We start from the raw sequence: 21077 nt of genomic DNA on the forward strand, positions 1-21077 counted from the left end.
TGTCCCTGACGCAGCGCTTACACTCACTTTGGTTGGAAACTAATAAGCTTGCACAATTTTCTTGTTAACTTTGGCTTCTGAGTGTGTTTGCTTGAAAACTCGTTCCTTTTTATCCACCTCCGGCACTTTGATTGGCTCATTCTTTCAGCTGTGTAGCCAGGATTTGCTGCTCATCTCCTTTTCCTGGTTCCTTCTCGTTTACCTTTTCCTCTTCCCCCATTTTCACCTAACATTTCTCCCAGCCTGTTTTATCACACTCCTTTTCTCACCATTTTGCTTTCTTTCTTCTATTGGAGGATAAAATCCTCTCTGTCCTGTTCCTCACAGTCCCTCTATCCTTCTCTCTTTTTTTTGCCCGTGCCAGCAAGCACTAGTGATCCGGGAGGGGGAGAAGATGCAGATCAATGCCGAGCTTGTGGTGATGGGAGATCTAGTGGAGATCAAAGGTGGGGATCGTGTCCCAGCTGACCTTCGCATAATCTCCTCCAGCGGATGCAAGGTAGGGGAGGGCAACTGGGAGCCTCTGGGAGCCAGGAAGTCTGTGGGGTGGCAGTATTTGGGCTGTCTTTGAGTTATTTTCTTCTTAATTCCGCCATGACTTACTTTGCTAAGCTTGACTGCTGTAATTCCTTAAAGTCGTTCACACTGCTGTTGTTGCGAAGCATCTTTTTTCTGGTAAACAGAGGAAAGAACGATCAATATTTGTACGATCCTCTTCCTCACATCCAAAGTGCTTAATAGAAAGAGGAAGGTTTTATCAGGCGTGTGTGGATACTCAGGGTTCCCCTGAAAGGAAGAAACGTTCCATAGGAAAAATTCCACTCAAGCAGAGAAAGACTGTTGGTGGGAAAGAAAATAATTACTTTGTGTGATATGTTCATCATGATTTTTTTTCTTTCTATTTAACCCTTTAATGGCCGTACTCTTGACAAGTTTAATTACTCAGCTCTATTTTCTCCAGATTTTTTCTTCTTTGATTTTTAATTTTTAGAGGAAAGATATCAAGAATGAAAAATAGTTTTCTGGGAACTTTTCTTGGTACTGGCAAGTTATTACAACTGCTGAGTTGCTCAAAGGTGACTGTTGATCTGGTGAGCCGCTCTTGGAAGGTTCTTTTTGGCACTAAAAGGAGGGGATGGGGACCAGTTAGGTCTCCTTTTGACCCCGGTGCTGTTGATCGTCCACGTGGACAAGGAATGTGGAAGCAGTCGATTTATCAACGGATGTGCTTCCTGTGACTCTGAGACAGGTGTTCATGATGTACTTCCACCAGGATTTACCCTGCCAAGCAGATCACCCAAACAGGGATTCTTTTATAAATTACTCATTTATTTTAATGTAGCTATGACTGTTGGTATGCTGATAGACCTCCAGAAGATCCACCGTGTGTTTTGGGGTTGCTGTTAACCTTCATCTGCATCATTTTTGATGGCATAAATCAACATTTTAAAGAGAGTGGAGATGAGTAGAATGTCAAAGTGTGCCCATGGGTACTTCCTTCATGGCTGGTGCTGATAACCATCATTTGGTCATGTGAACCTTTTTTTTCACCCTTTCTTTCGGCCTGTAAAGGTGGACAACTCTTCTCTGACGGGAGAATCGGAGCCACAGACTCGATCGCCAGAGTTCACACACGACAACCCTCTAGAGACCCGCAACATCTGCTTCTTTTCCACCAACTGTGTTGAAGGTCAGTGAGCCACATCTGCTCAGGACGTTCTGCTGTCCCCTCGAACCCTTTTTGTTCCATCTGGAGAGTGAAAAAGAGATCCAAGCATGAATGTGCTTTAGGGTTAGGGTTCATATCTTGTAGCTCCGGTTATTTATTGACTGTGAATGTCCAGAATCACTAACAAACTACAGTTCAGAGGGAATTGAATGTTATCCCTGTCTGTAATGTGATTTAGGTCCTAATGCAGCTTGATTGTGACTGTAGATTTAATAGATGGTGACGTTTATGTGGATGAATGTCGGATTGTTGGAGCCATACCTTTGCAGTCGTGTGGCTATAGTTTTGATTTTGAAAAATAATATGAGCATCTCTGTGACAATGAATCGCCCACTGCATGCAGGCACCGCTCGCGGCGTCGTTATCGCCACTGGCGACCAAACAGTGATGGGTCGCATCGCCACGCTGGCATCAGAGCTCCAAGTCCGCCGCACACCCATCAACATCGAGATTGAACATTTCATCCACATCATCACGGGCGTAGCCGTCTTCCTAGGCGTGACGTTCTTCATCCTGTCACTCATTTTGGGCTACACTTGGCTGGAGGCCGTCATCTTCCTCATTGGAATCATCGTGGCTAACGTGCCTGAAGGCCTGCTGGCCACCGTTACCGTGAGTTGGCTTTGAGTGCATCTGAAATCACGATAGTTAGAGATTAAATGTAGAGTTTGCTGTTTGTCTTGTTACTGCCTGGCATTACCACAACTCAATTAGCAGCACTCTTATTTATTCCACCTATGTTTTCCTTGACTATAATTTTAAAACGTTAGCAAAACTGCAAAGCAGACTGTTGATTTATTACTGACTGGAAGCAGCTGAAGTATTACAGAACGTCTCACTTTTGCTGTGTGTGTGTGTGTGTGTGTGTGGGGGGGGGGTGTTGGTGTGGCAGTGGGGGTGTGGACGGGGTCTAAATTGTGACTCTCCAAACATATGGGATGTCTCTGTTCCATTTTTAGGGTCCTGTGCACCTGCTATCCACGCACACACACACACACACACACACACACACACACACACACACAGCACATTCACTATCTCATCTGCACAAATGAACAAAGGAGTGCCTGCTATTGTCTTTGCCAAATGTAGATTTTAATAGCCCTCCCCCCCGGACCCCCACTGTCTGACCAGGTCTGCCTGACCCTGACTGCCAAACGAATGGCCAAGAAGAACTGCCTGGTGAAAAACCTGGAGGCGGTAGAGACTCTGGGCTCCACCTCCACCATCTGCTCCGACAAGACGGGGACGCTGACCCAGAACCGCATGACTGTGGCTCACATGTGGTTTGACAACCAAATCTACGAGGCCGACACCACCGAGAACCAGAGTGGTAAGACAGAGGCACACATGGAGGACGGGGAAAGAAAAGACAGACACACAGAGACGAGGAAGCAAAGGCCAAAGCACGAACAAAGATGACTTTTCACCACATCTTTATTCTGTCTCACATTAGTAAAATAAACAAACTCCAATCTGCAGATCAGCCCAGCTAATGGGAGAACATGACTTCGTCCTCTAGAATAGAGCAAAGTGTCCCACCGTGAGTCCATGTCAGGATGAAATGCTCCAGAGCTCACGTTTCTCCAGAATAATTACCATCAATCACGATCCTCACTTTGATCATTTTACTTTAACAGAACCATGTCTCAGTCCAGTCCATCCTCCTCCTTCCTGCTCACGTGCATGACCAAAGTAAAGTTCCTCACCTGGCATTTATCTTGTAACTCTTTTATATCTAAAGCCAAGAATGAAGGTTCTCTCCAGCCTTCCTGAACAGTCAACATGTTGAAAAGAGGAAGAAGACGAGGACACTCTTCTAGACTATGAAACACAGTCTCTACTGCCTCACTTTGTGAAGTGGAAGTGTTTGGGACGGTGGAGTTCAGTGTGGATAAAAAAGTATTTACAACTAAGCAGTAGTCTCACTGGAGGTCAACCACACTCCTGCAGAGCGGAGGGTTCTAACGACTCCTCAGCAGACATTGTTTGGCCCTTGGCTTCCTTCTCAGGCTCACCTCACACGGGGCTAAATGATGAGTGACGGGAAGAATCGTCAGAAAAATGGGCAGTTCACCTGTGGCTGTACAGCTTTTACAGTGACACAGCAGTCGACCAACAATCCTCTGCCATCTTCACCCCAGACCAAGTGCCTCACCTGCCGTCTCTTGTGGATTGGGCACAATGTACTCCAGGTCCAAAAAGTAGAGCTCCCTGCTGTCCTGTGCCAAACCCACAGCAGCTTTGAACATTAAAAAGCCTACGTACGTGCAGAGGATGAAAGATGGTAGCAGCAGAGGGAGGTTGTGTCTCTCATAGTCCTAGTCCGTTAAAAAAAGAGCTCAATTAAGGGACTTGTTTTAACTAATGAGCAGAAAGATAACCTTTATTTGCCACATGCACAATTGTAGACAGTAGCGCACAGAGTCCAACAAGAACTAACCATGTGGTTACCTGTGCTGACCACATCTTTAGACAGCACCTTAAATAAATGAGGAAGCACTTTATTCCAAAAGGTGGCTAACCCTAACCCTAACCCTACCCTACCCCTAACCCTACCCTAACCCTTCCCTACCCTTACCCTAACCCTACCCCTAACCCTAACCTACCCTACCTAATCCTAACCCTAACCCTAACCCTACCCTAACCCTAACCCTAACCCTTCCCTACCCTAACCCTAACCCTAACCCTAACCCTAACCCTAACCCTAACCCTACCCCCCTAACCCTACCTACCCCTAACCCTACCCTACCCTACCCTAACCCTTCCCTACCCTAACCCTAACCCTACCCCTAACCCTAACCCTACCCCTACCCTAACCCTAACCCTTCCCTACCCTAACCCTTCCCTACCTAACCTAAACTAACCCTAACCCTCCCTACCCCTAACCCTACTACCCTCCCTAACCCTAACCCTACCCTAACCTAACCCTAACCCTAACCCTACCCTACCCCTACCCTAACCGAACCCTACCCTAACCCTAACCCTACCCTACCCTAACCCTAACCCTAACCCTACCCTAACCCTAACCCTAACCTAACCCTAACCCGTCTCCCTGTGGTATTCTCAGGTTCAGGTTTTGACAAAGGCTCTGCGACATGGATCGCTCTGTCTCGTGTCGCCGGCCTGTGCAACCGAGCTGATTTCAAAGCTGGACAAGATGAACATCCAGTCCTGATGGTAGGAATCCACACCCAAACACCACCTGAGCAGTGGAGCAAAAACTCCTGACGTACCCTTGTTCCACCTCAAGCAGGAAGGGGTGACACCTTCATGCTCACCCAGGGTTAGGAGGTAGAGACCAAGAGCCAGGGACTAAAGGGTTGAGGGTTCGGCTCTGAAGCACAGTCATCAAAGTGGTAGAAATGCTTTCAGATTTTATTTTGGGGCACATCTGCAATGTCTTTAATTCATCAGTTTTAGACGAATGATTCACACGACTGACTTAAGTAAACGTGATGATTCCACATTGTTAGAACCACTTATTCCTAGGAGTCGATATTAATGTGGATTCATAAAAGCACCTTGGGTTCATTGGAACGTCACAAGATGGCCATCTGAAGAAGCACAACAAGATAGTGGTGTCTATGGTAAAGGATATTTGCAGCTTTAATTAGCCTTTAGCATGACGCTATGCTGTCGGCATTCCAACAGAACCAAGAAGTAACAACACTGGAGAGCAACAACACTCCTCTCTCTGAGTGATTGTGCCGATGTCTTTGGTCCTCAGAGGGAAACAGCTGGAGACGCTTCGGAGTCGGCGCTGCTGAAATGCATCGAACTGTCCTGCGGGAGCGTCCGAGCCCTGAGGGCCAGGAACCCCAAAGTGGCCGAAGTCCCCTTCAACTCCACCAACAAGTACCAGGTGTGTGATGTAGTGGAGAACGTGGGCTCCAGCAATGACACCTGCCTCCCATCGCGCAGGTGCTGCACATTACACAGGTGCTGCACATCGTGCAGGCGCTGCACATTACACAGGTGCTGCACATTACACAGGTGCTGCACATTACACAGGTGCTGCACATTACACAGGCGCTGCTCATCGTGCAGGCGCTGCACATTACACAGGCGCTGCTCATCGTGCAGGCGCTGCACATTACACAGGCGCTGCACATTACACAGGTGCTGCACATCGTGCAGGCGCTGCACATTACACAGGCGCTGCACATCGTGCAGGCGCTGCACATTACACAGGCGCTGCACATTACACAGGTGCTGCACATTACACAGGCGCTGCACATTACACAGGCGCTGCTCATCGTGCAGGTGCTGCACATTACACAGGCGCTGCTCATCGTGCAGGCGCTGCACATTACACAGGCGCTGCACATTACACAGGCGCTGCACATTACACAGGCGCTGCACATTACACAGGCGCTGTACATCGTGCAGGCGCTGCACATTACACAGGTGCTGCACATTACACAGGTGCTGCACATTACAACAGGCGCTGCACATTACACAGGTGCTGCACATTACACAGGTGCTGCACATTACACAGGCGCTGTACATCGTGCAGGCGCTGCACATTACACAGGTGCTGCACATTACACAGGTGCTGCACATCGTGCAGGCGCTGCACATTACACAGGCGCTGCACATCGTGCAGGCGCTGCACATTACACAGGCGCTGCACATCGTGCAGGCGCTGCACATTACACAGGTGCTGCACATTACACAGGTGCTGCACATTACACAGGTGCTGCACATTACACAGGCGCTGCTCATCGTGCAGGCGCTGCACATTACACAGGCGCTGCTCATCGTGCAGGCGCTGCACATTACACAGGTGCTGCACATCGTGCAGGTGCTGCACATTACACAGGCGCTGCACATCGTGCAGGCGCTGCACATTACACAGGTGCTGCACATTACACAGGTGCTGCACATTACACAGGTGCTGCACATTACACAGGCGCTGCTCATCGTGCAGGCGCTGCACATTACACAGGCGCTGCACATTACACAGGTGCTGCACATTACACAGGCGCTGCTCATCGTGCAGGCGCTGCACATTACACAGGCGCTGCTCATCGTGCAGGCGCTGCACATTACACAGGTGCTGCACATCGTGCAGGCGCTGCACATTACACAGGCGCTGCACATCGTGCAGGCGCTGCACATTACACAGGTGCTGCACATTACACAGGTGCTGCACATTACACAGGTGCTGCACATTACACAGGCGCTGCTCATCGTGCAGGCGCTGCACATTACACAGGCGCTGCACATCGTGCAGGCGCTGCACATTACACAGGCGCTGCACATTACACAGGTGCTGCACATTACACAGGCGCTGCTCATCGTGCAGGTGCTGCACATTACACAGGCGCTGCTCATCGTGCAGGCGCTGCACATTACACAGGCGCTGCACATTACACAGGTGCTGCACATTACACAGGTGCTGCTCATCGTGCAGGCGCTGCTCATCGTGCAGGCGCTGCACATTACACAGGCGCTGCACATTACACAGGTGCTGCTCATCGTGCAGGCGCTGCTCATCGTGCAGGCGCTGCACATTACGCAGGCGCTGCACATTACGCAGGCGCTGCACATTACGCAGGTGCTGCACATCGTGCAGGCGCTGCACATTACACAGGCGCTGCACATCGCGCAGGCGTTGCACATCAGACCCATTTAGATGAGCATGAGCATCCAACCACTGTCTGATTTCTGGAGTTATCCAGGTGATCCATGAGCAGCATGATGGGATCTTGTGGAACCACCTGAGCAGAGGTGGGCAGTCTCGTCTCAGTCTCGTCTCAGTCTCATCAACCTTTTGCATCTAAACATGCGATGTAACGACATTTTGAGCTGAAAGCAAACGACAACGAACCTGGAGGATGAAAGTGCAGCAGAGTGTTCCCTATGGGATGGAGAGACTGATGGGTTGGAAACTCTGGTCTTTTGATGATTCCATTTCTAAAGTGCTTATTAATGAATGAGATTATTATTAGTAGTACAATTATCTCATTACTCCCGGTAATCAGATTTTTAGGGTCAGCGATGTCTCTTCACATCAAAGGGTTAGAGTTAGGGTCAAATGAAAAGGTTTTCTGTCACATTCAAGACATTGGAGCAATTATTGGAGGGTGACTCCACGATAGGAATGAGGAACGTGTGTGTGTGTGTTGTGTGTGTGTGTGTGTGTGTGTGTGTGTGTGGTGTGTGTGTGTGTGTGTGCGTGCGTGTGTGCGTGCAGTCTTCTCAGTGAAACACACATCTTAACCAGGCTGCGTCTCAATTAAGGATCAATCTTCTCCTTCTCTTGCTCCAAGCTCTCCATTCATGAAGTGGGGGACGATCCTGGTCATCTTCTGGTTATGAAAGGAGCACCGGAGAGAATCCTGGACAGGTCAATAAAGGGTCCCGTTCCTGATCTGCTTTAGTCGTAGCACAGTGCATGTTTGTGTTTCTCTGGTCTCGTCCCCTAAGGGAGGAATAGCTGTCGTCTAAAGTGATAATGAGCTCTGTCATGGAAGCTGAACAAGATCAAATGAGTTCATGCTTACAGATGCAGCACCATCATGATCTTCGGCCAGGAGCATCCGCTCGATCAGAGCTGGACAGAGGCTTTCCAGAGTGCATACATGGAACTGGGAGGACTGGGAGAAAGAGTGCTTGGTATGTCCACAACACCACCTGATACTGGTGCTTATTAAGCAGAATGAGCAAATGAGATTCAGAAGAATTTAGTTTCTGACAGTTAACCCGAACCCCGTGCATGTTGGCTTCACCCTAACCCTAACCACAAGGTTCCTTCTCATCCACACCAATTAAATTAAAGCTCCTTTCAGCATTTTTCCACAGACTCTTCCAAATACACCGTTAGGGTTAGGGTAACCCCTAACCCCTAACCCTAACCCCTTACCCTAACCCTAACCCTAACCCTAACCCCTAACCCTAACCCTAACCCCTAACCCTAACCCCTAACCCTAACCCCTACCCCTAACCCTAACCCTAACCCCTTACCCTACCCCTAACCCCTAACCCTAACCCCTAACCCTAACCCTAACCCTAACCCCTAACCCTAACCCTAACCCCTAACCCTAACCCTAACCCTTAAAGTCTGAAGACAGATCTTTAGGTCTGGAGACGGAAAAGTGTGTGTGTGTGTGTGTGCGTGAGTGTGTAAGAGTGAGTGAGTGTGTGTGTGTGAGTGTGTGTGTGTGAGTGTGTAAGAGTGAGTGTGTGAGTGTGAGTGTGTGTGTGAGTGTGCGCGTGTGTGTGTGTGTGTGTGTGCGTGTGTGTGTGTGTGAGCTTCCTCTCAGATCTTTAAAATTAGGAGCCGTGCTGATGGGAAAGTCGACCCTGCTTTTGTCCTCATCAGTGTTTTCAGAACTTCTGCTCTCACCTGGATGATCTGAACCTGCAGAAAACTCCGCCAGCGTGCGTTTGTCGTGTGCACGTGCTGATAGATCAAAGACTGGCTGAGAACAAAGTGTGACAAAGTTCTGTTAAATAGTTAAACATCAGCCAATTCTGCCCCCACTGAGCCACCTCCTTTTGCAGGCTTCTGCCACTCGACGCTCTCTTCTTCTCAGTTTCCTCGAGGATTCACCTTCGACTGCGATGATGTGAACTTCCCCACAGAGCAGCTCTGCTTCCTTGGCCTCATCTCCATGATCGATCCACCTCGTGCTGCGGTGCCAGATGCAGTGGGTAAATGCCGTTCTGCTGGTATCAAGGTGAGTTCTTCTTGGGTTAGGGTTCCACAAAAAGTCTTCTGGGGTGATTATTTGAGGGGTCCGCGCGGCATTCCCACCCAGGTCGAATGAGATTGCAACCTGGGAAATTAGTGGAATTAATGGAAGTGCATACATGAAATACGTCATGCTCGGGACATCCCACCTCTCAGGGGTTGTTTATAAGGGTTAGGGTAACTAACCTAACCCTAACCCTAACCACTATGCAGCTAACCCTAACCCTACCCCTACCCCTAACCCTCACCACTATGCAGCTAACCCTAACCCTACCCCTACCCCTAACCACTATGCAGCTAACCCTAACCCTAACCCTACCCCTACCCCTAACCACTATGCAGCTAACCCTAACCCTAACCCTACCCCTACCCCTACCCCTAACCACTATGCAGCTAACCCTAACCCCAACCCTACCCCTAACCCTAACCACTATGCAGCTAACCCTAACCCCACCCTACCCCTAACCCTAACCACTATGCAGCTAACCCTAACCCCAACCCTACCCCTAACCCTAACCACTATGCAGCTAACCCTAACCCCAACCCTACCCCTAACCCTAACCACTATGCAGCTAACCCTAACCCCAACCCTACCCCTAACCCTAACCACTATGCAGCTAACCCTAAACGAGCTGGAAATGCTCAGGGGCTGGGCCATTGCTGAGTGGTCGTATAACTATTAATTTCCAAAGTTCGCCATGAGGCCCCTCTGCATCACAGACAGCACTGTTGCCATAATTGTGTCCCAAAGTCTGTTGCTGAATCTCTTCTTGTCTGTATCGCTCTCACTACACAAGCTGTCGGTATCTGAACAGCCCTGATTTCCAGAACATGACGACACATTTGTGCTGTCATTAGCTGCACATTTGATTTGTTTGATTGAATAATGGCGCAGAAATGTCTGCCCATGAGATCAGTCTCTGTTGACGGGATGCCCAGTGACTAATTACTGACAGGTACATCAACATCATCAGGTACTTTAGCGGGATGACACAAGACACCTTTCATGATGCAGCCTGCTCGAGCTTAGCCACCAATTTGACAATAACCCTTTCACCGTGTGAAACGGCCACATCAACAGGGACCTTGGCCTCGAGCCGCTGCTGCTCTCCCTTCATAGGTGCCTTAGTTGTCTTATTGGTCTAGATTGAATTTCATTTTTACCTCTAGTTTTATCTTAGAATGTCTTGGTGTGAGTGTGTTTGCATATTTGTGAGACCCACTAAAACAAATTCTAAAGGACAATATCGACAGAGCGATAATAAAGTACTGAGTCCATTCTAGGATAAAGACAAGTTCCTTCCTGGGTCATCTTGTGCCTCACAGTCTTAGGTGAGCATCCTTCAGGTGCTTTAAGGTGTCTGACTGAGCAGAAACAGTGGGTTCATGGAGCTGCAGTGATCTTCTGGAACCTTCTGTCATCTGCTCACAGACTCTCTGGGCTTTAGTCACACCGATCACTGGGTTCTGTCACATCCTTTTCCCTAGTTTGTGCGGATAGTCAGAATTTTTTGTCGATTATATCAAAAGTCAAGATCAATATGTGAAAATGATACAGGGTATGCAACTTTCTGACTGCTGCATTGTGAAGCGTCTGTCTGCCTTTAGGTGATCATGGTAACAGGAGACCACCCAATCACAGCCAAGGCTATTGCCAAAGGTGTGGGCATCATCTCCGAGGGCAATGAGACGGTGGAGGACATTGCTGAGAGGCTGAACATCCCCCTGAGCCAGGTTAACCCCAGGTGTGTGTGTGTGTGTGTGTGTGTGTGTGTGGGGGGGGGGGGGGCACTGGAGTTTTGTGCTGTGTGCTCATCAGACTCTTGGTGCTTGGCCCCTGTGTCTCTGCAGGAGGTTGCTGTCAACCAAGTTCAGCAAAGGTTGATTTAGAGCCTCACACAAGTCGAGGCTGCAGCGATAATCAGGGTGGTCTAGTTAAACAGCTCTTTATCTACTGACACTAGTCATCACCCACCACACGTGTCTCACCAGGGTGGTCTAGTTAAACAGCTCTTTAACTACTGACACTAGTCACCACCCACCACACGTGTCTCACCAGGGTGGTCTAGTTAAACAGCTCTTTATCTACTGACACTAGTCACCACCCACCACACGTGTCTCACCAGGGTGGTCTAGTTAAACAGCTCTTTAACTACTGACACTAGTCACCACCCACCACACGTGTCTCACCAGGGTGGTCTAGTTAAACAGCTCTTTAACGACTGACACTAGTCACCACCCACCACACGTGTCTCACCAGGGTGGTCTAGTTAAACAGCTCTTTAACTACTGACACTAGTCACCACCCACCACACGTGTCTCACCAGGGTGGTCTAGTTAAACAGCTCTTTATCTACTGACACTAGTCACCACCCACCACACGTGTCTCACCAGGGTGGTCTAGTTAAACAGCTCTTTAACTACTGACACTAGTCACCACCCACCACACGTGTCTCACCAGGGTGGTCTAGTTAAACAGCTCTTTATCTACTGACACTAGTCACCACCCACCACACGTGTTTCACCAGGGTGGTCTAGTTAAACAGCTCTTTATCTACTGACACTAGTCACCACCCACCACACGTGTCTCACCAGGGTGGTCTAGTTAAACAGCTCTTTATCTACTGACACTAGTCACCACCCACCACACGTGTGTCTCCAGGGTGGTCTAGTTAAACAGCTCTTTAAACACTAGTAAATCTAAACGTTGAGACCTCTTTGTGCAAGACCACCTCCAGTAAGTCCATGATGCACCTTTACAGACAGACTGTGGTCTGTAAATCTGTCGGCTACAATAATGTTACTGAGGTTTTTTGGCCACCAGCTTCATGAAACTAAGAGCTTTTGATCTTTTATTGTGAAGTATTTTAGACTTTGAATCTTCCTTCAAGACATGAGAGCGAGTTCAGGAAGACAAGAACATCATTGTTGTCCTTTGTATAGTTGTGTTGTCCTTCGTATAGTTGTATTGACCTTCGTATAGTTGTGTTGTCCTTCGTATAGTTGTATTGACCTTCGTATAGTTGTGTTGTCCTTCGTATAGTTGTCTTGTCCTTCGTATAGTTGTACTGACCTTCGTATAGTTGTGTTGTCCTTCGTATAGTTGTGTTGTCCTTTGTATAGTTGATTGTTGACACTGATTCCATCAAAACTCCATCCCAATGTGTGAAGGTGTGACAGATCTGCCTCCTGTGTGTGTACGTGCACATCTGTGCAACATGTGTGTTTCCCAGGGATGCCAAGGCTTGTGTGGTGCACGGCTCGGATCTGAAGGACATGAGCTCTGAAAACCTGGACGACGTCCTGAGGAACCACACTGAGATTGTGTTTGCTCGCACTTCTCCTCAGCAGAAACTCATCATAGTCGAGGGCTGCCAGAGACAGGTGTGTGTGTGTGTGTGTGTGTGTGTGTGTGTGTGTGTATCTGGGGTTGTGTGTGTTGGGTGTGTGTGTGTGCAGACTTTTGTCTGAGCAGATCTCTCATTACTAAACACACTCCAGCTTTGAGTCTTGACTGACTGTAACACATGATTAATGAATCTTTACATGTGTAACAATATTTAGATGCGATATGCTAACTACTTGTCAAATGTGCTAACTACTTGCCAAATGTGCTCACTACCTGTCATATGTGCTAACTACCTGTCAAATGTGCTAACTACCTGGTATGTGTGCTAACTACTTGTCAAATGTGCTAACTACCTGTCAAATGTGCTAACTAGCTGCCAAATGTGCTAACTACTTGTCGAATGTGCTAACTACTTGTCGAATGTGCTAACTACTTGTCGAATGTTTAGCTCAGGCTACAGCTGTTAAATCCACTCACTTTTGGGAGGGTTAGGGTCGTGATTTCAGTCTGTTTTGAGCTGCTTTGAAAAGACGGGTTTATTCTGAACATTTATTAAACCAGATCAAACCCATTGAGATCAGGATCTCTTTCACAAGGGTGACCTGGCCCAGAGGTCAGCAGCACCTGTCAGAGGAGCAGAAAGGAACCCTAACCCTAAGGAACCCTAACCCTAACCCTAACCCTGGCCCAGAGGTCAGCAGCACCTGTCAGAGGAGCAGAAAGGAACCCTAACCCTAAGGAACCCTAACCCTAAGGAACCCTAACCCTAACCCTAACCCTGGCCCAGAGGTCAGCAGCACCTGTCACAGGAGCAGAAAGGAACCCTAACCCTAAGGAACCTAACCCTGGCCCAGAGGTCAGCAGCACCTGTCACAGGAGCAGAAAGGAACCCTAACCCTAAGGAACCCTAACCCTGGCCCAGAGGTCAGCAGCACCTGTCACAGGAGCAGAAAGGAACCCTAACCCTAAGGAACCCTAACCCTGGCCCAGAGGTCAGCAGCACCTGTCACAGGAGCAGAAAGGAACCTAACCCTAAGGAACCCTAACCCTAACCCTAACCCTGGCCCAGAGGTCAGCAGCACCTGTCACAGGAGCAGAAAGGAACCCTAACCCTAACCCTAACCTCCATGAAATCATCTAGGACCTTCGGCGCAGCCACAACAGTTGGAATGGAGATCCAATATTATTTGATTCTAAGAACTCTTTTCGTTGGTCACCGATGATCCTCTCAAACAGTTTAGCTAAAATACACAGTTTAGAAATCGGTCTGGAGTTCGTTCGTGGGATCACCCCTTTCAAGAAGGGCGACTTCCAGATTTTAGGAATTTTTAAAAATATATAAGTGAGGCTCAACAATAAAATCAGCAGCCAAAGAAAAGGGCTCCATCCCACCAGGTCCTGCTGCTTCAGGGTTCAGGTTCTAACCCTGATGGACACAGACGCAAACAGCAAGTGAGGGTTCCACCCTCCGCCTGAAGGAAATGGTGGACAAGTGAGGAGACGAGGGAAAATTTCAATCATGGCACTCATCTCTGTCTTCTCCTGTCCTCTACTGTCTTCTACTGTCCTCTCCTGTCCTCTACTGTCTTCTCCTGCCTTCCCCTGTCTTCGACTGTCCTCTCCTGTCTTCTACTGTCTTCTCCTGTCCTCTCCTGTCTTCTACTGTCTTCTCCTGCCTTCCCCTGCCTTCTCCTGTCCTCTCCTGTCCTCTCCTGTCCTCTACTGTCTTCTACTGCCTTCTGTCTTCTACTGCCTTCTCCTGTCTTCTCCTGCCTTCTACTGTCCTCTACTGTCTTCTACTGTCCTCTCCTGTCTTCTACTCTTCTTCTCCTGCCTTCCCCTGTCTTCGACTGTCCTCTACTGTCTTCTACTGTCCTCTACTGTCTTCTCCTGCCTTCTACTGTCTTCTCCTGCCTTCTACTGTCTTCTCCTGTCCTCTACTGTCTTCGACTGTCCTCTCCTGTCCTCTCCTGTCCTCTACTGTCCTCTACTGTCTTCTCCTGCCTTCTCCTGTCTTCTACTGTCCTCTCCTGTCTTCTACTGTCCTCTACTGTCCTCTACTGTCTTCCCCTGCCTTCTCCTGTCTTCGACTGTCCTCTACTGTCTTCTTCCTGTCCTCTACTGTCTTCTCCTGCCTTCTCCTGTCCTCTACTGTCTTCGACTGTCCTCTCCTGTCCTCTACTGTCTTCTCCTGTCCTCTACTGTCCTCTCCTGTCCTCTCTGTCTTCTCCTGCCTTCCCCTGCCTTCTCCTGTCTTGACTGTCCTCTACTGTCTTCTACTGTCCTCTCCTGTCTCGACTGTCCTCTCCTGTCCTCTACTGTCCTCTCCTGTCTTCTACTGTCCTCTACTGTCCTCTACTGTCTTCTCCTGCCTTCTACTGTCTTCTCCTGCCTTATACTGTCCTCTCCTGTCCTCTACTGTCTTCTCCTGCCTTCCCCCTGCCTTCTCCTGTCTTCGACTGTCCTCTACTGTCTTCTACTGTCCTCTCCTGTCTTCGACTGTCCTCTCCTGTCTTCTACTGTCCTCTACTGTCTTCTCCTGCCTTCCCCTGTCTTCGACTGTCCTCTACTGTCTTCTCCTGTCCTCTACTGTCTTCTCCTGCCTTCCCCTGCCCTCCCCTGCCGTCCCTGCTTCTCCTGTCTTCGACTGTCCTCTACTGTCTTCTCCTGCCTTCTACTGTCTTCTCCTGCCTTCTACTGTCTTCTCCTGCCTTCCCCTGTCCTCTACTGTCCTCTACTGTCTTCGACTGTCCTCTACTGTCTTCTCCTGCCTTCTACTGTCTTCTCCTGCCTTCTACTGTCTTCTCCTGCCTTCTACTGTCTTCGACTGTCCTCTACTGTCCTCTACTGTCTTCTACTGTCCTCTACTGTCTTCTCCTGCCTTCTACTGTCTTCTCCTGCCTTCCCTGTCTTCGACTGTCCTCTCCTGTCTTCTACTGTCCTCTACTGTCTTCTACTGTCCTCTACTGTCTTCTCCTGCCTTCTACTGTCTTCTCCTGCCTTCTACTGTCTTCTCCTGCCTCCCCTGTCTTCGACTGTCCTCTACTGTCCTCTACTGTCTTCTACTGTCCTCTACTGTCTTCTCCTGCCTTCTACTGTCTTCTCCTCCTGCCTTCTACTGTCTTCTCCTGCCTTCTACTGTCCTCTCCTGCCTTCCCCTGTCTTCGACTGTCCTCTCCTGTCCTCTACTGTCCTCTACTGTCTTCTACTGTCCTCTCCTGTCCTCTCCTGTCTTCCCCTGCCTTCTCCCGTCTTCGACTGTCCTCTACTGTCTTCTACTGTCCTCTCCTGTCTTCTACTGTCTTCGACTGTCCTCTCCTGTCCTCTACTGTCTTCTCCTGCCTTCCCCTGCCTTCTCCTGTCTTCGACTGTCTTCTACTGTCCTCTACTGTCTATCCTGCCTTCTACTGTCTTCTACTGTCCTCTCCTGTCCTCTACTGTCCTCTACTGTCTTCTCCTGTCTTCGACTGTCTTCTACTGTCCTCTCCTGTCTTCTACTGTCCTCTACTGTCTTCTCCTGCCTTCTACTGTCTTCTCCTGCCTTCTACTGTCTTCCCCTGTCTTCGACTGTCCTCTACTGTCCTCTACTGTCCTCTACTGTCTTCTCCTGCCTTCTCCTGTCTTCGACTGTCCTCTACTGTCCTCTACTGTCTTCTACTGTCCTCTACTGTCTTCTCCTGCCTTCTACTGTCTTCTCCTGCCTTCTACTGTCTTCTCCTGTCCTCTACTGTCTCGACTGTCCTCTCCTGTCCTCTACTGTCTTCTCCCTTCCCCCCCCTGCCTTCTCCTGTCTTCGACTGTCCTCTACTGTCTTCTACTGTCCTCTCCTGTCTTCTACTGTCTTCGGCTGTCCTCTCCTGTCCTCTCCTGTCCTCTACTGTCCTCTCCTGTCTTCTACTGTCCTCTACTGTCTTCTCCTGCCTTCCCCTGTCTTCGACTGTCCTCTACTGTCTTCTACTGTCCTCCACTGTCTTCTCCTGCCTTCCCCTGCCGTCCCCTGCCTTCTCCTGTCTTCGTCTTCGACTGTCCTCCACTGTCTTCTACTGTCCTCTACTGTCTTCTCCTGCCTTCTACTGTCTTCTCCTGCTTTCTACTGTCTTCTCCTGCCTTCCCCTGTCTTCGACTGTCCTCTACTGTCTTCTACTGTCCTCTACTGTCTTCTACTGTCTTCTCCTGCCATCCCCTGCCTTCTCCTGTCCTCTACTGTCCTCTACTGTCTTCTCCTGCCTTCCCCTGCCGTCCCCTGCCTTCTCTGTCTTCGACTGTCTTCTACTGTCCGCTACTGTCTTCTACTGTCCTCTACTGTCTTCTCCTGCCTTCTACTCTACTGTCTTCTCCTGCCTTCTACTGTCTTCTCCTGCCTTCCCCTGTCTTCGACTGTCCTCTACTGTCTTCGACTGTCCTCTACTGTCCTCTACTGTTCTCTGTCCTCTACTGTCTTCTCCTGCCTTCTACTGTCTTCTCCTGCCTTCTACTGTCTTCTCCTGTCCTCTACTGTCTTCGACTGTCCTCTACTGTCCTCTCCTGTCCTCTCCTGTCCTCTACTGTCTTCCCCTGCCTTCTCCTGTCTTCGACTGTCCTCTACTGTCTTCTACTGTCCTCCTCCTGTCTTCTACTGTCTTCGACTGTCCTCTCCTGTCCCTACTGTCTTCTCCTGCCTTCCCCTCCCCTGCCTTCTCCTGTCTTCGACTGTCTTCTACTGTCCTCTCCTGTCTTCTAACTGTCCTCTACTGTCTTCTCCTGCCTTCTACTGTCTTCTACTGTCTCTCTCCGTCCTCTCCTGTCCTCTACTCTACTGTCTTCTCCTGCCTTCCCCTGCCTTCTCCTGTCTTCGACTGTCTTCTACTGTCCTCTCCTGTCTTCTACTGTCCTCTACTGTCCTCTACTGTCTTCTCCTGCCTTCTACTGTCTTCTCCTGTCCTCTACTGTCCTCTCCTGTCCTCTACTGTCTTCTCCTGCCTTCCCCTGCCTTCTCCTGTCTTCGACTGTCTTCTACTGTCCTCTCCTCCGTCTTCTTCTACTGTCCTCTCCTGTCTTCTCCTGCCTTCTCTGTTCTTCTCCTTCCTCTACTGTCCTCTACTGTCTTCGTCCTGCTGCTGGCCCCTGTGGTGAACAGGGAGCGATCGTTGCTGTTACTGGTGATGGTGTGAATGACTCTCCAGCCCTCAAGAAGGCGGACATTGGCGTTGCCATGGGGATCGCTGGCTCTGATGTTTCCAAGCAAGCAGCTGACATGATCCTGCTCGATGACAACTTTGCCTCTATTGTCACTGGAGTGGAGGAGGGTGAGTGTGCGGTATGAGCAAAGGACGGGTTTTGATGCCAAAAATATGAACACGGTCAAGAATCGTTATTTGCTCATCATTTAAGTATCTTTCTAATTTTAACGAGCAACAATAGAAACTGCGGATGTTGTCATCAACGGTGTTCAATTATACACTTTGGGCCTGATTTACCAAGGTGTCCGATAAGAGCGGTAACTTGCATGCTTGTGATAAAATGTTGTGTACTTGAGTTGTGTGCATTCTGTGGGTGATCGACTAAGATGAACCTAGAACTACAGGAGCAGCATTAAAGTGAGGGGTCTTAAGAGGTGCGGTTGGAGAGTGTCACAGATGGAAGAACCGAAATGCAAAAACAGCCTCCAACAGACAAATGTAAAGATCAAAAAAGAGATCTAATATGGAGCGACCTCTGTGCCGAAATAGAACCCATCGGGAAAATAGCGAAGCGTGCAGGAAGGAAACAGGAGGTGGCAACACTCGAGGTGCAGGACTAAGAAAAAGCTGCTGGATCTGCAGCCTCCATCATTAGGGTTAGAGGGTTAGAGGGTTAGAGGGTTAGCGTTAGGGTTAGAGGGTTAGGGTTAGGGTTAGAGGGTTAGAGGGTTAGGGTTAGAGGGTTAGAGGGTTAGCGTTAGGGTTAGAGGGTTAGGGTTAGAGGGTTGGGGTTAGGGTTAGAGGTTTAGGGTTCGGGTTAGAGGGTTAGGGTTAGGGTTAGGGTTAGAGGGTTTGGGTTAGGGTTCGAGGGTTAGGGTTTGGGTTAGGGTGAGAGGGTTAGGGTTAGGTTATGGTTAGGGTTAGAGGATTAGGTTAGGGTTTGGGTTAGAGGGTTAGGGTTAGAGGGTTAGGGTTAGAGGGTTAGGGTTTGGGTTAGAGGTTTAGGGTTAGAGGGTTAGAGGGTTAGGGTTATGGTTAGGGTTAGAGGGTTAGAGGTTTAGGGTTAGGGTTAGAGGGTTTTAGGGTTAGGGTTTGGGTTCGAGGGTTAGAGGGTTAGGGTGAGAGGGTTAGGGTTAGGTTATGGTTAGGGTTAGAGGGTTTGGGTTAGGGTTAGAGGGTAGGGTTAGGTTAGAGGGTTTGGGTTAGAGGTTTAGGGTTAGAGGGTTAGGGTTAGAGTTAGGGTTAGAGGGTTAGGGTTAGAGGGTTAGGGTTTGAGGGTTTAGGGTTTCGGTTAGAGGGTTAATGTTAGGTTAGAGGGTCTGGGTTAGAGGGTTAGAGGGTTAGGGTTAGAGGTTTAGGGTTTAGAGGGTTTAGGTTAGAGTTTGGGTTAGAGTTAGGGTTACTAGGGTTAGGGTTTGGGGGTTTTCGGGTTTAGGGGGTTCTTTTAGGTTATTTTCGCGGTTCTTTTCGAGTTTTCGGGTTTTAGGGTTTTGGGGTTCGGGTTTTGGGTTTCGCTTTTCGTTAGGTTGGTTAGGTTTAGGTTTTTCTTAAGGGTAGGGGTTTTCGGTTCGCGGTTTTTTTTCTTTCTATTTTTTTAGAGGTTTAGGGTTTGTTCGGTTTGGTTTGGGTTTTCGCTTTTCTTTCTTCGGTTTTTTAGAGGGTTTTAGGGGTTTCTTTAGGTTAGGTTTTTTGTTAGGCTTAGGTTCGGGGTGGGGTTTCTCGGGTTGGATTTTTCTTTTATTTTCGGGGGTTAGGGTTAGAGGGTTAGGGTTGAGGGTTAGGTTTAGGGTTAGGTTAGAGGGTTAGGGTTAGGAGGATTTTTGTGCATCTTCTCCTCAGTATTGCTCAGAAAGGCAGCATATTCTATATATTCTTTATTCAGGACAAGGTTCCAAATCCACAGCTGTTTTTCTCACTTCAAAGATGCACATTCTTAGTAGAACTGGCACATTTTAAGCTCTCTGCTACGTAAAATGTGCTATTTACAGAATGTCCAAACTTTACAATAATCAGTAAACATTTACATCAATAAGCCTTAAGATCTTTACCATTTTTTGAGAAAGGTTTTTGTTTTTAATTCATTCATTTCCAGCTTTAATGTTCGCTAACATGGTATATATTTGTAATTCAGTAATGTTTATGTCCTATACACAAATCTTTAGCAATCACATGTTTCTTGCATGTTTCTGCAGGTCGTCTCATTTTTGACAACCTGAAGAAGTCCATTGCATACACACTGACCAGCAACATCCCAGAGATTTCACCCTTCCTCCTCTTCATCCTTGCCAGCGTTCCTCTCCCTCTGGGAACTGTCACCATCCTCTGCATCGACCTGGGCACTGACATGGTCAACATGCTTATCTACTCATTTATTCAGTTCTTTTGTCGGGCTTCCAAGTGTTGACGATGGCTATTCTAATTATTGAAGACATTTTTTTTTAAATTAAGAGGGTTTTCATCACTTCACTACTGCTGCAGGTTCCTAGATTTTACCATGTTATTCCTGATGAGCTGTCCCTTATTATATTCAGAACATGTGCTGTGCTTAGGGCCCCACAGTCCATGGGGGGCCAATTTAGTGTGAGGAGGTGCATTCTCCACATATGTGCAAACTATACATATCATATGTGGACTGTGGCAGGTGAATGTCTGCGTCGGACGATGGAGGGGCCACTTGGAAATCTTGCTTAGGACTCCGTTGGTGGGGATGGGGGGGTCCTGGGAGTATTTACATGAGGTTTCTGGGTTGAGGCTAGAATTTCAGACAGGTCAGGTCCCATATTAAATGCCACCTAAGTCTAAGACACGTGCACAGATCACTCTGGTGCTAAGCTGGTAAAAACCCCACATAAGGCTTTATTACAGAGCCCCTTCAAATGTTCTCATCGTTCCAAGTTTCTCTTTTCTTCGCTTCATCGTCATCATTATTATGGTTGACCTTTTCTTCTCTTTCCTTATCTGACATGATAGAATGTATGATCACATTAAAACTCAGAGGCACCGTGTCTGTGAAGAACTCTTACTATACTTACAAACAAATATTTGTTATTTATCTTACTTTAATTGTATCCTCAACCTTTCTCTTAGGTATGAAAATAATGCAATTAAAGTACAATTTTCTGTCAAATAGATTAAAAG

The 21077-nt window shown here is 48.4% G+C and overlaps 1 protein-coding gene across 4 annotated transcripts in view; it reads left to right on the forward strand.

The window, feature by feature from the left end:
- Positions 1–21077, forward strand: part of atp1a2a (ATPase Na+/K+ transporting subunit alpha 2a) — a 33224-nt gene that overhangs the window by 8538 nt on the left and 3609 nt on the right. For 3 of the 4 annotated variants that reach the window (XR_008953930.1, XM_057056432.1, XM_057056434.1), the window contains 13 exons: positions 365–499; positions 1573–1690; positions 2073–2341; positions 2864–3062; positions 4800–4909; positions 5460–5594; positions 8008–8084; positions 8244–8353; positions 9242–9417; positions 11040–11176; positions 12665–12815; positions 17897–18065; positions 20132–20286. Coding sequence is in view for 3 of the 4 variants with exons in the window: in XM_057056432.1 (XP_056912412.1) it covers positions 365–499; positions 1573–1690; positions 2073–2341; positions 2864–3062; positions 4800–4909; positions 5460–5594; positions 8008–8084; positions 8244–8353; positions 9242–9417; positions 11040–11176; positions 12665–12815; positions 17897–18065; positions 20132–20286 (1941 nt within the window). In the remaining variant the exon portion in view is untranslated. The remainder of the gene's footprint in view (positions 1–364; positions 500–1572; positions 1691–2072; positions 2342–2863; positions 3063–4799; positions 4910–5459; positions 5595–8007; positions 8085–8243; positions 8354–9241; positions 9418–11039; positions 11177–12664; positions 12816–17896; positions 18066–20131; positions 20287–21077) is intronic. The other variant, XM_057056433.1, reaches the window with a different exon arrangement.

This window comes from Takifugu flavidus, chromosome 15 (assembly GCF_003711565.1).
Source record: "Takifugu flavidus isolate HTHZ2018 chromosome 15, ASM371156v2, whole genome shotgun sequence".
Lineage (NCBI taxonomy): Eukaryota > Metazoa > Chordata > Actinopteri > Tetraodontiformes > Tetraodontidae > Takifugu > Takifugu flavidus.